The 16,532-nt window shown below is 42.1% G+C and overlaps 1 protein-coding gene across 1 annotated transcript in view; it reads right to left on the reverse strand.

Annotated features, from left to right (window-relative positions):
- The window catches only part of wwc3 (WWC family member 3), a 164,273-nt gene that overhangs the window by 57,845 nt on the left and 89,896 nt on the right, over positions 1-16,532 (reverse strand). Inside the window, exons 3-5 of the mRNA XM_048541017.2 lie at positions 10,153-10,356; positions 7,460-7,536; positions 3,478-3,557 (exon numbers count right to left, since the gene is read on the reverse strand). Of these exons, the coding sequence (XP_048396974.1) occupies positions 3,478-3,557; positions 7,460-7,536; positions 10,153-10,356 (361 nt within the window). The remainder of the gene's footprint in view (positions 1-3,477; positions 3,558-7,459; positions 7,537-10,152; positions 10,357-16,532) is intronic.

Genomic DNA, 16,532 nt, shown 5'->3' on the forward strand with positions numbered 1-16,532 from the left:
TCTTTGTTCAGAAGAACATTGGAAGAGAGTATAAAGTATGGGGTACAATTCTAAAGGGGTGCAAGAGCAGAGGGACCTGGACATACATGTGTACAGATTGCTGAAGGTGGCAGAACAGGTGGAGAGAAAAGTTCATAAAAGCATACACTATCCTTGACTTATTTAGTAGAGGCACATTTCAGCATCACCTTGTTGTTGTGCATTTATGTAAGATACTTGTCAGCCCTCAGCTGGACTTCTGTATATACCACATTATAGGAAAGATATGAATACATTGGAGAACGCACTGACGGGTCTTATGAGGATGGTTTCACAAATAGGAAACTTCAGTTAAGAGGCTACAGTAAAGAAATTGGGACTTTTCTCTTAGAAAAGAAGGTAGCTGAGAGGAGATCTGATTGAGGTTTCCAAAATCTTGAGGGGCTGCGTAGAGTGGATGGGGAGGAACTGTTCCCATTTTTAAAAGGATAAAAAGAACCAGAGAGCTGAGATGTAACCGGATTTAAAGTGATTGGCAAAAGAAGCAAATGAAAGATGAGGAAAAACATTCTCACACAGTGATTTGTTAGGGTGTGAAATGACTCCCTGAAAGTGCGGTGGTACCAGTTCACTTAAGGCATTCAGATGAGTATTTGAATTAAAATAACGCACAAGAGTAAAGAGAAAAAAGGAGGAGAGTGGGCCAAGGTAATGATGCTCATTTGAAGAACTGGTGTAGACATGATGGGCTGAATGGCTTCCTTCTGCAATTCACATTTCCTTGACTTACTGTGTCATCATTTTAGCCACAGGCCCCTTAAGAAATGATTTTTGAAAATCCATACAAACCACAACTGCTCCATTTGATTAAATATTCAAATATTTATATGCCGATTAGACAATTAAGATACCTATAGAAATCTGTACCTCCTCCAAATAAGGTCAACTCAAGTTTCTTTTTATGCTTCACATTTTCCCCCCCTTATTCCAGACTGGCAGCTTACGTTGTGAAGTGATCCTAACGGCCAAGGTTTTCCTTCATCAGGTCTTCATTTATTGTATAAGATCACATTTACCTTCCTCCAGTTCTCTGGCACACATTTCCCATTCACTGAGTTTTAAAGAAGATAGATATAGTCTCTTTCTGCTTCTTCCCTGTTCTGGACGTAAACAGGCAATCCTTGGTGATTTGCTAAGAGGAGTTTGAATAGATTCTCTCAGTCAATCACCCCTTGTTTTATATTACTGATTCTTCTTCCATTTAAGATACACCTTTCTCGTGAACTCGAATGCTGAGTATTTTTTTTCACCATTGCTTCATCATACGTTAGTCTTCCAACAACCGTACCTTGATTCTGATCTTGCAACGAATACAATAAAAAGAAACTTTCCCACACTGTGCTTTTTGCTCCTTTTCTCCCACACTTCTCTTGGCGACTTCTTTTGCAGCGTTGTTATCTATCTTTAGAATTCCTTTTCTACTAACAGCACTAACAAATTGTGTCTCATCTGTCCATTTGTTTGTGGAAGCCCAGAACTCAGCAAATTGGCTTGTTTATTGAATTTCTCTCTAGTTTGACTATTTTCTGATCCACAGAATGGGCAATTGCCTCTTCCAGTTAATTTGGCATATGTCCCTTTAATCTCACTGCTGCATTTCCTTCTCAAATTATTGCTGTCTTGCTCTGTTCTTCCACTGAGCCTAAATTATCCTGTAGTCCCTGCTTTCCAATCGGTTCCTTACCAATAGGACACCCACTTACTGAAACAGCAAACTCTTGTTCGAACCTGACATGATATGAAGAAAGCTCTCTGCTCTCTCAACAAAAAGCTATACCCTACTCTGTTGTTGGATATTTATTACCGTTCATAATTACAGTTCCATTAATTTTAAATTTAAATGTTGATCTCGCTCTAGGTACACCTTCTCCAGCCATAATATTGTATTCCTTGCTATGTTCTATTAATGGTCATTCACTTTGTATGATATGATCTCTGTACTGCAGGCAAAATGAAACTTTTCACTGTACCTAGGTACATGTGGCAATAATAATCAAAGTCAAATGGTTAATGCACACCCCACTTAGTGTAGAAATTTCACAGCCATTTCCTTTCTGTAGTTTTGTGGGATATCATAATCGTTTTACAGTCCTTCCTACAGAAGTTATAGAATTTGAGGAATTTTAAGGAAATAAAAACATGTAACTAAATGTGGTAAAGAATGCTGATCTGAGATTCATTGTTAAGACCAATTATTGAGTTAAGTACAGGGAATGTCACCCAGCAACACACCAGATTTGACAATGGAGAGCCCTGCAGACCAGACACGGTGGGTTGAGGGTCAAGGGGTTTACATACGGGGAGAGCAAAACAGATACACATCACACTCGTATTGCTTTTAAAGGGTAAAATGGAAGCAAAAAGTGTAATAAATTCAACACCCTCTACACAAACTGTGCAAGGTTCGATCGCATCGTCGGAATTTGAGATGTCTTTTCTTTGGTGTCCCTCATACAACCCAAAGTAAACCAGACTTTAATTTACATAAACAAAGAATGCAATACCTGTGGAATAATCCTTTCTCAGATTTAAACACTGATGAGCAGGTTAAGTGCTTGGCCTGTCCCACTCAAAGATCATTAAGAACAAATCCACTTAGACAGCAAATTCCATCAGGTTTCACTCCCACGAGCAGGGTGCCACTATCCAGCTTCCAGTCCCAGTTATGGAAATGTGTTCCGGAGTCCACACACCTCTTTTTCATAAGAAAGTAAGTTTTCCAAAACATGGACTATCGAAATGAACCATCTACTACTTTCCTTATGCTGAAATAAAAAGCGTCAGGACTGATCGTAAACATTTTGAAAAGCACTTTTTTGGAGAAAAATCCTGGTTCACAAACCTATGAGGCATTTGTACAGTAACTGAAATGGGAAATCAACATGCAAAAGAAAAGACAACAGCATCTTAAATCAAACCTCATCAGAAAGCGAGGAGGAAATTAAAATTTACAACAATATTCAGTTTTGTTTCCTGACAATCATGTTTCACTCTTACACACGTTTTCCAGCAAGTATGTGTCAAATCACTTCTGCACATCATCAATATGGTCACTAATGCCTTGCCTTGAAGTTATTGATTGAATACCAGCACATCCAGTATTGCAATACGAGATATTTTCCCCAAGTGTTGACAACTTACAAAGCAGATCACATTGCAAATTTGAAAGAGAAAGTACATTGACATAGAGGTTAAACAATTTATGCTTGAAGATCTGATACGTATAAGCAACTTGTACGTAAATATGCAAAGAACTGAAAACACTGAACACTTCTTCCTCACATTGCTCTGGTCACTTGCATACAGACAATATCATGATCTTGCATAGGTGAATAAATACCAAATAGGTAAAAAATACACAATTTAAAAATACTCAATTTGGGAATGATAAAAAAAGTCCATTAAAACTTTTTTTAAACATACGGATATCACACTTACTCTTGTAGTGTCTCTACACCTTTTTCCTTGTACTGCAACTCCTCTTTCATCTGTGCCAACTCCCTTTTCAATCTGGAAACCTAATAACAAAGCAAGTCACTTCCAATAAATGCAGCCAGATCTCAATAACTAACAGTAACCAGGCATTTAAATTCGGATTATAGGAATTAAATATAATCCATCAAGACTGACAGGCAAATCATGCCAACTGTTCCAGTGGATGGGTAAGTGTTTAGTCAGTGGTGTGATGCTGTCCATGTAACAATGTGGATTTCATGCCTTGTTCATAATGTCAAAAAGCAGTCAGTCAATTTTAAAAAAAGGCACACCTTCATTAAATATGTAAACTTAAGCCACTCAGTGAGCAATACCCTTCTTTATAAATGCTTTTACTTGATCCTAATTTCAGAGTTTCTGTCAACGCAGAGGTTGGCAGGTTTCAAGCTAAGATTGGGGGTGGCAAAATAATATAAGCAATCGCATCTGTCGCACCTCACTAACAAGAAACAGTTAATATGACCAACATTAGGGATTGTTTCTTATGGCACCACTAGTGGGGCTATGCACAAGTTCACTTTTCCTTGTGGACAACTTCACTTATCCAAAGTTTGTGTTGAAATGATGCCAGTGAAGGGCCAATATGGAAAGGGAGTTTGGGAGGAAAGAACTGGGAATGTGGGGGAAAGGTGCTGAAGACAAAGCATCGAACTCCTACTTAAAACATGCACACATTACACATGTGCTTTATTGAAAAACGTTTGAGGATATTTATGTATTGTCCCATGTGTTGTATGACAAAATACAGTCAAAAGCATTGTGTAATGGTGCCAGTCTCCGACACCATCTTAAAATACAGAAAAATAAACCAAAATATAGAATATTATTGCAGACAAATGAAACAAAGAAAAATTGTTCAACAATGTGTTAATGATCAATAAAGGAAGCCAGGTCTACAACAGTAATTCACAAAAACCTAAGTTCAACTGGGATCACAATTCAGCTGGCAAACTGGACAGCATCTTACATTGCTCAAGATTTAAGACTACGAGTGTATCCAATATGATTGGATTAGGAATAAAAAGACACATGATAACACCTATATTGTATACAAATTTTTTTTGCATATAAAACATATTTCTTAAGATTGTTTCACATCAGTATGACGATGTAATAGAGAGAGACTCCCTTAATGAACAGCACCTTACAATATATTAATTGGCCAACCAGCGTGGAAGAAGTGACTCGCGCTGGAGCACTGAATTTAGAGATGTGTTCGTGTGAGCTTGAGCTGCTACATAAACAGCTGCCTTTAAAGTTTAGCAAACTTATTCATGTTCATTCATTCATTCTCAGAATGTATATAATCCTAAAATAAGTTGAAAACAAAGAACTCTAACCTCCTCAGTGGTAAACTGGGAATCTCAGTAAGCCCATCTCCAGAGGCACACAGTCCAGAGATTCCAACACAGGAGCGTAGTCATTCAATTCACTGCACCGCTGCCAATTTCTTTGATAGCTGCACTCACCTGCCCCTTCCAGGTGTTTTTTCCCCCCCTCAAAGTACATATTCAATTTTGTTATCGATCTGCTTTCAGCGCCCTTTCAGGCGGACTGCAACAATGCACTGTGTAAAAATCTATCAACTCATCTCTCCACTGGTTCGTTAGGCATTTATCTTCAATCTGCATCCCTGATTACTAACCCTGCTACCGCAGCAAACAGTTCTTTTTCATTTAAAACAATTTGAGCACCTCTATTAAAGCGTCTTTTGAGAAGCTTTGCTCAAAAGAAGAACAAATCCTGCAGATAAAGCCTCTTCGGGTGCTGATATAATAACTCTCTTCTGCATTTTCCAAAAGCCTGGATTTCCTTACTTGCCCAGGCTTTTCCTGTTCTCTGGGCCTCTTGTGTACACTCCCAACAAACCCACAAAAGTTTTTTTTTTAAAAGCAACAGCCTTCTCAATCTTTTCCTGTCACATTCAAATATTTATGCGCATACTCCTAGGTCTCGCTCTCTCTCACTATTTCAAATTGTACTATTTTGTTTGACCGCATTCCTTCCTCCCACTAAACCACATCAGCTCAACTGTGTAACTTCATCAGACATTTGTACGGTCATTTCAACCATCAATCTATACTGTGCAGAACTTTGTTATTATCCTCCTCACTCTTTATTACATTCTAAGTTCTGTATTATTTGAAAACTTGGAATTATACCCAGTGCAAGTCATCAGAATTATCAAAAAAGACCACCGATTTCAATACTAAACATATCATTCTTATATCTTTGAAAAACAATTTTCACCACTATTCTCAACTTTCTGCCCCTTGGTGAATTTTGCATCAACACTGCAAGGACTTAATCCCTTGGACATCACCCTCCTGTTTCCCACAGTCTTTCAAATTCTTCCCTTCCAAGGATTAATCCAATTCCCTTCTGAAAATCACAAATAATTGCTCCCGCTACCTTCCAGGCAATGCATTCCAAAATTACAGCCACTTGACATGGTGGGAAAAAAAAAACTCGTTCCCCTTTTTGTTCTTTTGGCATTTATCTTAAAATTCTCCCTTTTGGGAGAAAAAATAATTCCATTGTCTTCATTCTCCTCAAATCTTCCAACTTGCAAGGATCTCTATTAAATCTCTCCTTAATTCTCTCCGTTCTGAAGGACAACCACAACAGCTTGCCTCCTATCTCTGCATGATTGAACTCCGGCTTCCCTGACTCTTTCTTCAGGCCTTCTGAAATGCGATGCTCAGAATCGGACTCTCAGTTCTCTTGACTTCAATCACTTCAGACCGACAAACAATTGCTCCTCAGCCAGAGATCGTGGTCTCAACTGGGTGATTACTGGACTGGAATGGAAAAGTGCTCCATTTTAAACATGACTGAACCTCTCCTCCCTACAGTTTCAGTTACAATAATGATCTCTGGCTTTTCAGTGCTGGAACTCCTACCTTGATTGCACAGCCTTTCACTTCTGTTGCTACTTAAGGGGGAGCTTCCCAAATGAAGTGATAAAAGCTTATCCCATTTGATTGAAAGGATCCAAGGGAGTTGTCCCGTTACCACATCGTTTTGCCTTGCACCCTTATCCCTTTTGCCACTTAATTATCCCTGCTACCCCTCCCCAACCTTTCACAAGCCTTCTATTTTCACACTCTCCTTCTCCTCTCCCCATTCCCTACCCCTGTACTTGCAGAAAGACAAAATCTAACTTCTTCATTTTCAATTTCTCATGAAGGGTCATTGACCTGAAAACGCTGACTCTCGTTTCTCCCACCACGGATGCCGCCAGATCTGCTGCGCATTTCCTGCACTGTGCTGTTTTGTTTAATGTCGGTTTTCCAGCATTGACAGCAGACATGAAATCAGACAGTACAGAAACAGGCCCTTCGGTCTAACCAGTCCATGCTGACGCTAATCCCAAACTAAACTAGTCCCACCTGTCTATGTTTGGCCCATATGCTTCCAAAAACATTTCTGATGCGTGTCTTTTAAAATGTTGTAACTATACCCCGCATCCACCGCTTCCTCTGTAAGCCACACATGATCCACTCTGCATTAAAAAAAGTTGCCTCATTTTTAAAAAATAAAATCTTGGTCCTCTCACCTTGAAATCCCCTGCCCTACTGCATTTTGCTTTGCTTTTACAAACTGATGCTGGCTTAGATTTTTTGCTGTTATTTCCAGTAGTTGTCTTGGAAACACTTTTTGTCAAAAAAAAAAATCCCAATAACTCTGCACTAGAAAATGTCACTGAAGTGACTAATAATTCCGAAGAACATTCTTCGCACCTCTGTAAATACAGTAAAACCAGCAGTGTGATTCCAGCCTGTCTCTTTGCAGTGGTTACTCAGCGTACAAGCATTGCAAAAGCTCTGTCCAAGTATAACGGTTCGACTATTTCCAATCTGGCGCAGCAGGTCACTTTGCTCAAGCCTAATGCGGTCACCGTCAAATTCAGAGCCTTACTTACCCGCTCTCTTCGACTTGCTATCTCAGCTTTGATCTGGTCAGGATTGTACTTTGTATTGGAGGATGAGTTTGAGTAAGCTGCGAAGACAAAAATTGGGAATCTGTAAATCAGTTAATGGAGGGGTGGGGACTGCCAAAATCAAACCTATTGGATTACAAAGCAGCAGGGTGCTTTGGTATGGCTGACATGCAGGAAGTGGCTTGTCAATTGGGCAGGAAAAGAAGCGGTAACATTGACGTATCCAGTCTGAGGGCCAAAGTAAGAGGGTTGAAGACAGTGAAGGAATGGAGGCACATCCTCTCAAGTGGCTGACCATAAGACAATTGAGGGGAGGGTTCATGACCCATTTCACCATTGGTTCCATCATAGAAAATCAGCACAATGCCAGACTAGCAATGACAAGTTTTTTTTGGTGTGAACACTGTCATTCAGGTTGGTAGCATCTTGGGAATTAACAGAAAATATTATCTGTACGTGCTTTTTAAAATCTAGCTGCAATTTTATTTCAGCCTCAAGCTTTTGCACAGTAGAAATTCTGGTGTCAACAAAACGCAGTCACGGAGCTATCAGAAGGTCAGTCAAAATCCAACACGTACACTAAATTCTCTGTAGGCAAGGAAAGAGGAAAGGAAACAGATGTTGCTTGTTCTGGCTTATCCGTGACTCCAGTCTAAAGCTAATGCATTTGACCCATCACTTTCCTCGTGAATCCATTATAAAAGTTCCCAGTGAAAACACTGCAGCCCCTTCACTACACAGAATGCAGCAGCTCAAGAAGGAGAGACCCCAACACCAGCCTCGCTGGGTAGCCCATACCCAAGTCCCAAGGCTGAACTCAAAAGTATGATTTCAGCAGTTCAGCTGAAGTTCCGCACCAATGATGAAGTCATCGAGCACTCTTTCTCCCACAAGTTTAAATTGAGTGTTTAAATGAGGCAATGGGCTTCTTCACAAGAAAGTGAGTAAGGAACTTGAAAACAGCAGGTGAAAATACATGGGCTGCTGCCCTACAACTATTTAATGCTGGCTAAGTCCTTGGAAATATATCCCAGTAGTCCTTTGGAATTTAACAAATACGCTACAAAATAAACAACCAACCAGTCAGTCAGTCTCACGTGACAGCATTAACAAAAGTTGGGAACCATGACATATCAATGAGTTACCTTAAAACAAGAAGTCTATATATATAAAATAACAAGAAGGGGCGATTGTCACAATCTCAAATTAACATCAAGTTTAGACCAAGGTTAAAAGGTTAGGAGATGGCTCTGAGTAGTGGAGCTGTGGACAGGCTGTGGGCTTGTGTGGTCAACATCAACTTACTGATTCCTTGGAGTGAGATCTGGAGCAGTTTCTGGCTCGGGAAGAGGTCAGGAAGGTACAAAATGACTGCAACTACATCCGGGCCAAAGCGGTCTGCTGGAATAATCGTGATCTCTTACTAGGTTCAAAGAGCAGTTTGCCTAGTATTTCATCCTTGCATGTCCATTAGCCTGGATGTTTTTTTGTCACTTTTCTTTCCCTGTGAGAGGATGGCATCAGATGGGGGAAGGAGTGTTGGCATCATGATGCACAAGGCCTCTTAGTGATTTGGGACTGGCTGGATAGACAACCTTTGATCAACATGGTATTGGACATGCAAACCATCATCTTCTGACCAATTGTCAGAGACCAGTACGTGGTTTTAGAGAAAGTGGAGGAAAGAAAAGGCTTAAAAACGAAGGTGCTGTTGGGTGTGTCTTCATAACATTTTCTCTTCTGCAAACGTGGCAAAACTAAAGCAATGGATCCAAACCAGATTTCAGCTGATGCCAGACTTGGGGGGGTGGGGAGGGAAGAGACAGGTCCAGAAAGTAGAAAATAAAATTATTTGAAGCCAAGCGCTTCCCGAATTTAAAAATCAAAGCCTCTCTCAGTGCTGAAGAGATAGTAGGAACTGCAGTTGCTGGGAGAATCTGAGATAACAGGAGGAGACTCGACCCGAAACATCAGCCTTCCTGCTCCTCTGATGCTGCTTGGCCTGCTGTGTTCATCCAGCTCTGCACCTTGTTATCCTTCTCTCAGTGCTGGTTACCCAATGTCTGTACGCTGTTGGGGAGTTATCGAACCAGTGACAGGATCTTTGAGAGCAGCAGCACAGCCAGTAAACCGGCTTCAGTAAGTGCAGTGCAGGATTGACAGACCAAACAAAAATCCAAGGCCACGCGTCATCGCCTGAAATGGCTAACTTGGTATCTTCTCAGTGCTAATCTGGAGTCACTCAGCTGGAGTCATGCTTCTTTGTAAGCAGCAAACCTCAACATTCCAGTCAGTAGCTGGCTGCAGCTCAGGCAAGTACTTCCACTTCCCAGCAGAGTCAAGTAACAAGTTCGGGAATGTCAGCAGACAAGAGCATGTGGTTCAGAGGGTTGGCGGGCTGCGGGGCAGGGGAAGAGCTGGAATTTTAAAAAAAGTGGGAGGTGACCAAATTTCCAACCTGCAACCCATTCGTTAAATATCAAATGCGGAAGCACTGGCTGTTTTGAATTCACTGTGAAGCCATGCCATTTGAGGTATCTGACTCATCTTAAAAACTTGGACAAATTTGCATCTGTTTTTTTTAAGAAAAGAAACTCTGATCCTGTGTGGAAGCAACTTGATAAAGTGCAAAGCGAGAAAGGGCACCACGAGAAGAGAAGAAACTTGTCACTTACAGCTGACGTGAGAGACGCTATCATTCTCACACAGGTCATGCAGCTGCTGATACTCCTCCTGGGCCAGCTCCAGACGCTGCTTTTTCACCTGGTAGATTTCTTTCTTGGCATTCAGAGCTTCCTGGGCCACCACCAAATATTCTTTCAGCATACGCTCCTGCTCTCGCCGCCATTGTGCCCTGGGGTCTTCAATCTGCGTGATCTCTGCACAAGGATAATTTTGTCAGTACAAGAACGGTTGCTACCCTTCACTTAAAGTTTCAGTGCAACATAACAGCCATTTGTGACATTTTCTCCCCCTCATTCAAGGCTACATTCCATCACAACAAGCTTGCATATGATTCATTAATCAGCAGCAAGGCATTTACAAAGGAAGCATTGATCATTTGCAAAACTCGCCTGTGTTTAGTCATTTCACATACTTTGGAGATGATCCGCTTTAAAAAAAAACATATGTACTATTGGAGTTCTTTGGGTGTCAATCATGGAATTTTTTTTTCCCCCAAATTTGACTACATAAATAAATATGTCTGGCTTCCTAGTCTGCTCCAGCTCTGTGCACAAACAAATCATTGCTCACTCCATCACCACTCAGCCGAGATCCTGGAAGTCCGCAGCACTCGTGGGAGTACCTTCACCAAACAATCTGCAAGAGTTTCTCCACCACAGTTAGGGATGGGAAAAATAAAAGACTGACTTGCCAGTGACACCCACATCCCAATCGTTCACTGAAGGAAGAATCCAGGTGCACATAACTAAATGCCCCACCAACACTCATCCACACTACAATTTAGTTGGAATGAGCACAAAAGAAATTGCTAGCCATATAATACCTCCAAAACAGCATATATACTAGATATGAGTAATCATTCCAAAAAAATTAAAAGAAAAAAGGTAATTTTCTCCAAAGTCAGTCTATAATCTAATGATTCTCCTTCAGGTTGACTATTTACCCCAGCTGATAGTCCCCCAGCCCCACACAGCTTGCCTCTACCTCCTTCCCAAAAAAAAAAATCTACAAAACAGGACTGTCCAGGCAGGCCCACTGTTTCAGCCTGTTCCTGCCCTACAGAACTTATCTCTTCCTACCGAGACTCCATCTTCTTTACCCCAGTTCAATCCCTGCCCACGTCAAGACTGGCCACTAATATCCACTATAAATCCACAGACTCCCAACGCTCCCTGTACTATACATCCTTGAATCCTGCTTCATTCCCATTCAGTTCTCCATTCCCTCAGTTCTTCCATCTCCATCACATACGTTCTGACGAGGCCAATTTTAACAAAACCACTCCGAAACGACCACCTTCTTCCTCAACTGAGGACTCCCCAGCATTAGTGTTAACAGGGCCCTCAACAAGGTCCAACCCATCTCCCACATTTCCGCCCTCACCCCTTCACTTCCCTCCTAAAACAGCAATAGGATTCCCCTTGGCCTTACCTACCAACCCACCAGCATCCACATCTAGAAGATCGTCAGACACCATTTCCACCATCTCCAGCGAGATGCCACCACCAGACACATATTCCCCTCCCGTCCCTTGTCCGTCTTCCACAGGGACCAGTCCCTCTAGGACTCCCTGGCCCATGCTTCCTTCACCCCCTACATCGCCCCACAGCACTGTGGGACCTTCCCTGTAACCAGCGAAGGTACAACACCTGCCCATTTACATCCTCCCTCCCCAGTATCCAAGGGCCCAAACATAGCCTCCAGGTGAAGCAACACTTCACCTGCACTTCCTAGAATCTAGTCTACTGTATTTGCTGCTCACAATGTCGTCTCCTCAATATTGGGGAAACAAAGCGTAGACTGGGTGACCACTTCGCAGAACATCTATGTTCTGCTAACAAAAAAGACCGAGCTACCTGTTGCCTGTCACTTTAAAACACCACCTTGTTCCTTGGCCAACATCCGTATCTGTGGCTTGCTGCAGTGTTCCAGTGAAGCCCAACACAAGCTGGAGGAACAACACCTCATTTTCCGCTTGGGGACCCTGCAGCCCTCCAGACTCAGAGTTCAATCATTTTAGGGCCGGAGCTCTCCCATGTCCTAGCCACACACACACACACACACACACACACACACACACACACAACCTGCCATTACCACACTATCTACTGTTAGTGACCAGTAGTCCCCATAAACAACTATTCACCCTCCTAGCCAAATCATTATCAACTCCTTTATCTATCCAACTGCTCTTCTCTCTCTTTGGGCTCTATCCTACCACTTACTCCCTACCCCCATCCCCGTCCCTATTTTCTGCAATATAACCCGACATTTCCACAGCTACCATCAGTTCTGAGGAAGGGTCACCTGACCCAGTAGGTTAACTCTGGCTTTTTTTTTTCTTCAGAGATGCAGTCAGACCTGCTGAGCTTTTCTGTTTTTTGACCATTTACCTTGCTGACTCTCCAGTCAGGAGATACATACCACGCCTTGTCTGCCAATAATTTTGCTCCACACTTGTATCATCCTCTCCTGTCATTGCTACTTCACATCTTGATGCTGCCAGATCTCCCCCCCCCACTCCCCCATTTCTGTGCTAGACTACTGCACAAAAGAACAGTGCATCCTGAGAGTCTTCATTCGCAAGGACAAAGATAGTCAGGAGTTAATCGTAATCAGTTAACAGCATCTTTCACTTAAAACAAAGGAGAAATACCTGGCACGATCAAAGCTGGTGTCACATTTTGAGGTTTGGGGGTGTGTCAGCAGCAGAAGTGTTCACTGAGCAGCCAAAGAAGAAAATGTGACATTTTCCAGGTCAGACTACCTGGCAATGAGGTCTAGCTTACAGCTCAGATGAATATTGAAACGTCTAGTCACAGTAGACACGTCTGGGTGGGGATGCAGGGTGATCTTTTCAGGTAATGGTGACGAGTCCTTTTTTTTGACAATTTAACACCATTAGCAAAGCTGTTTGTGGGAAAATCAAGGCAAGAGGAATGTTGGCCTAATTGCCTGGAAAAATGAAGTGTTCTTTGAGAAGACAACCTCGTGCGTACAACTGGAGTCTTGCCCTGAAACAAGGCAAAACTCAGGACCCTGGATACGATGGTTTAGTTTTGGGGTGAGTGGGATAGAAGTCATTCTGAATTACTATTACCTTCTACGCCACGAATGATGAGGAATTACACTCAATACATAAAAAAAACCAAAAACAACTGTTTGGATGCTGTAAAGAGGAGACAAAAGTTAAAATTGCTGGAAAAGCTCAGCAGGTCCGGCAGCATCTGCAGAGAGAAACCAGAGTTAACGTTTCGGGTCGAGTCACCCTTCCTCAGAATGGCTCTTGGGCCTTTGGCCCATTAGGAATTACAGCAAGAAAGTAGGCTGAATTATTCCATGGCTTGATTCACATACATAGCCTTTCAGAAGTTCAATGTATTCAGCCTGTGATGCCAGGAGCCTGGGGTTTCCAGACTCTATGTGCACCACTGCTGACACATGCTCTGCATTTTATCACGAGTTCTTAAAATGGTTAGTTGGTTGCTTCTGTGAAATACTGAGGTGGCAATGGGGGAGAAATAGTCCGAGCCCAAGATGGGGAGTGGAAAGGGAAAGAGAGTTGTTCAAGGCAAGTTCATTCCTTAAACTCAAAGTTGTCAGCAACTACTCTCAAGGGTATATCATAGAGAAACCAACTTGGCAGGTGTTGCCAGGTGGGATGTCTTTGAAGAAACTTGTTTTTTGTTTGATACAGTTGGGAAAGACCAGAAACAGAGATGGCCCAACGAATGTTGGCTCAGTAAATCAGACCAGACAAATACAGGGTGAATGCTAAGGTTCTGGACTTCGTCTCCAAGCTGGTGAGTTTGACTGCAGACATTTCCTCACCCTGTTTGGTAACATCGTCAACGCACCTGTGGTGAAGCATTAATGTTCTGTCCCACTGATTAATTATAATACCTTCTCATTACTGGTGAAATAAGATGAAGGGAGGAAGAAAGTATGTATTCATTAACAAAACATAAAAGCAAGTCTCAAAAATATCACAAAGGTGGGCATCTCTCACCAGACGTTTGTAAGGAATTTGCATAAGATATTCTGGCCACGTGCTAGGCATTACTGTCCATATCGAACCTTAATGTGAATGGAAGGAAAGACTGCTTGTGCTTTCATGTGAAACAGCTCAGTGGATTCAACTTTGAAAGCAACGCACTCCACTCTCAGCTCAACCAATTTAAAAAAAAACACAGACAGCATACCATTGACATTTTTGCTGGACCTCCAGTTTAGGGCCGATTTTTGCTCGTGGTCAATGCGCTAATGCTGAAGGCAACTTTCCTTCTGCACAGCAATGGCAGGCAATATGTACCATTGATGGGCAAGGGTCCTTTTCTCCTTCAGAGAATCATAGAATCCCTACAGCAGGGTCTTGGATCCACAGAGTTCACACCAAACCTCCAAACAGCATCACACCCAGACCCACCCCACCAGTCTACCCCATAACCCTGCATTTCTCATGGCTAGCTTATCTAGCCCACACATCCCCAGACAGTACAGGTAATTTAGCACAGCCAATCCACCTAGCCTGCATATCTTTGGACTGTGGGAGGAAACCGGAGCACCCAGAGGAAACCCACGCAGACAAGGGGAGAACGTGCAAACTCCACACAGACAATTGCCAGAGGGTGGAATCGAACCCGGGTCCCTGGTGCTGTGAGACCGCAGTGCTGTTGTGCTACCCTTATAAAGGCTGAATCCCCTATCGCAAGATCATTTCGTAACTTTAAAAATATTCAACACTCCAAACGGCAACAAAGTTCACAACACACTGTCTGACTTCACAATTTACTTTGAAATAGAAGGCCATGAAGTTAAAAAGGAATCTAGAAGCTTTGGGCATTGTACATAGTTACCACCCCCCCCACCAGCTCCAATCTCCACAGAGGCGGTCAAGCAGCAAACAGACTGCTGAAATATATCATTCTAAAACAGCAGCTTTGATTATGATCCTAAAAATCACTAATAGTTTCCATATCTAAATAAGGAGAGATTGCTTCCATTGGAAGGAGACACAGATTTAAAGTGATTTGCAAGGAATTGAAGACAGTATGAGAATCTCTTTCCCAAACAATGAGTTAGTAAGATCTGGACTGCACTGCCTGAAATGATCATCGAAGCAGATTCAAATCATAGCTTTTGAAAGGAAATTGGTTAAGTACTTGAGTGAAAAGCATTACACAGGTAAATTGGATAAAGAGCAGGGCTAGGATTTGGGCCAAATATATAGCTCTAAAGAACTAGCAAGGGTAGAATGGACTGAATGGAATAAATTTCATATGAGGATTGTGTACAAGCAACAACCTCCGAGTCAACCAAATTCAACGATGCAACATTCTAGACTCTTTTTGGTTTCTAACACCTAAACAAATTTCCTGCTTATATTGTAGAACAGGAATTTTCTACTCCCATATCCTCGCAGCAACTTAGGACGTTTCACCACATCATTACCTGGGACTAGCAGCTATAATACATGACATACTCCAGCTAATGGGAAGTAGAGGAAATTCCAACACAACACTTCACATTCGATTCTTCACTTTTTAGTTGGAAATCTAATGCACCCCAAAACCTGTTTGGCTTTAAAGATTTGATTTAGTACTGTTATACTGTAATAAAGCAACTCAGTTTTAAGAGTTTTATAAAACATATGGTATGAAACAGGCCATTCAGCCCAACTGGGCATTGTTGGACCTTACATAACACAAGTTCTCTCTCACCTTATCTAACCTAACTATTAATAAGTCCTTCTATCCCTTTCTCCCTCATTACCTCTGTGCTATTCCTTTCAACATCTTCATTTGATACCCAAGCTGCACATTCTCACCACTCTTCTAAGAAATATTTGTGCCACGCAATTGCTGAGCAATGACCATCTCCAATAAGAGTCAATATAACCACTATACCTTGACACTCAACAACGTTACCATCACCAAATCATCCACTATCAATATCCTGAAGTCTACCATTAACCAGAAACTCAAGTGAACTGGCTATATAAATGCAGTGCCCAAGACCGCAAATGAGGGTCTGGGAATACTGTGGTGAGTAATTCACCTCCCAACTCGCCAAAGCCAGTCCACCATCTACAAGGCACAAGTCGGGAGTGTGACAGAATACTCCCCACTTGTCTGGATGAGTACAGCCCCAAAAACACTCAAATTTTGACACCAGCCAGGACAAAGCAGCCCACTTGGTTGTCACTAAATCCACAAACATTCACTCCCTCCACCACTAATGCTCTGTACCAGCAGTGTGTACCATTTACAAGAGGCGCTGCAAAAATTCACTAAAGACTCTAGAGACAGCACCCTCCAAACCCTGGACTACCCCCATTAAAGAGGAGCAAGGGCAAAGAATACATGGGAAC

This window comes from Stegostoma tigrinum, chromosome 12 (genome assembly GCF_030684315.1).
Source record: "Stegostoma tigrinum isolate sSteTig4 chromosome 12, sSteTig4.hap1, whole genome shotgun sequence".
In the NCBI taxonomy this organism is placed as follows: Eukaryota; Metazoa; Chordata; class Chondrichthyes; order Orectolobiformes; family Stegostomatidae; genus Stegostoma; species Stegostoma tigrinum.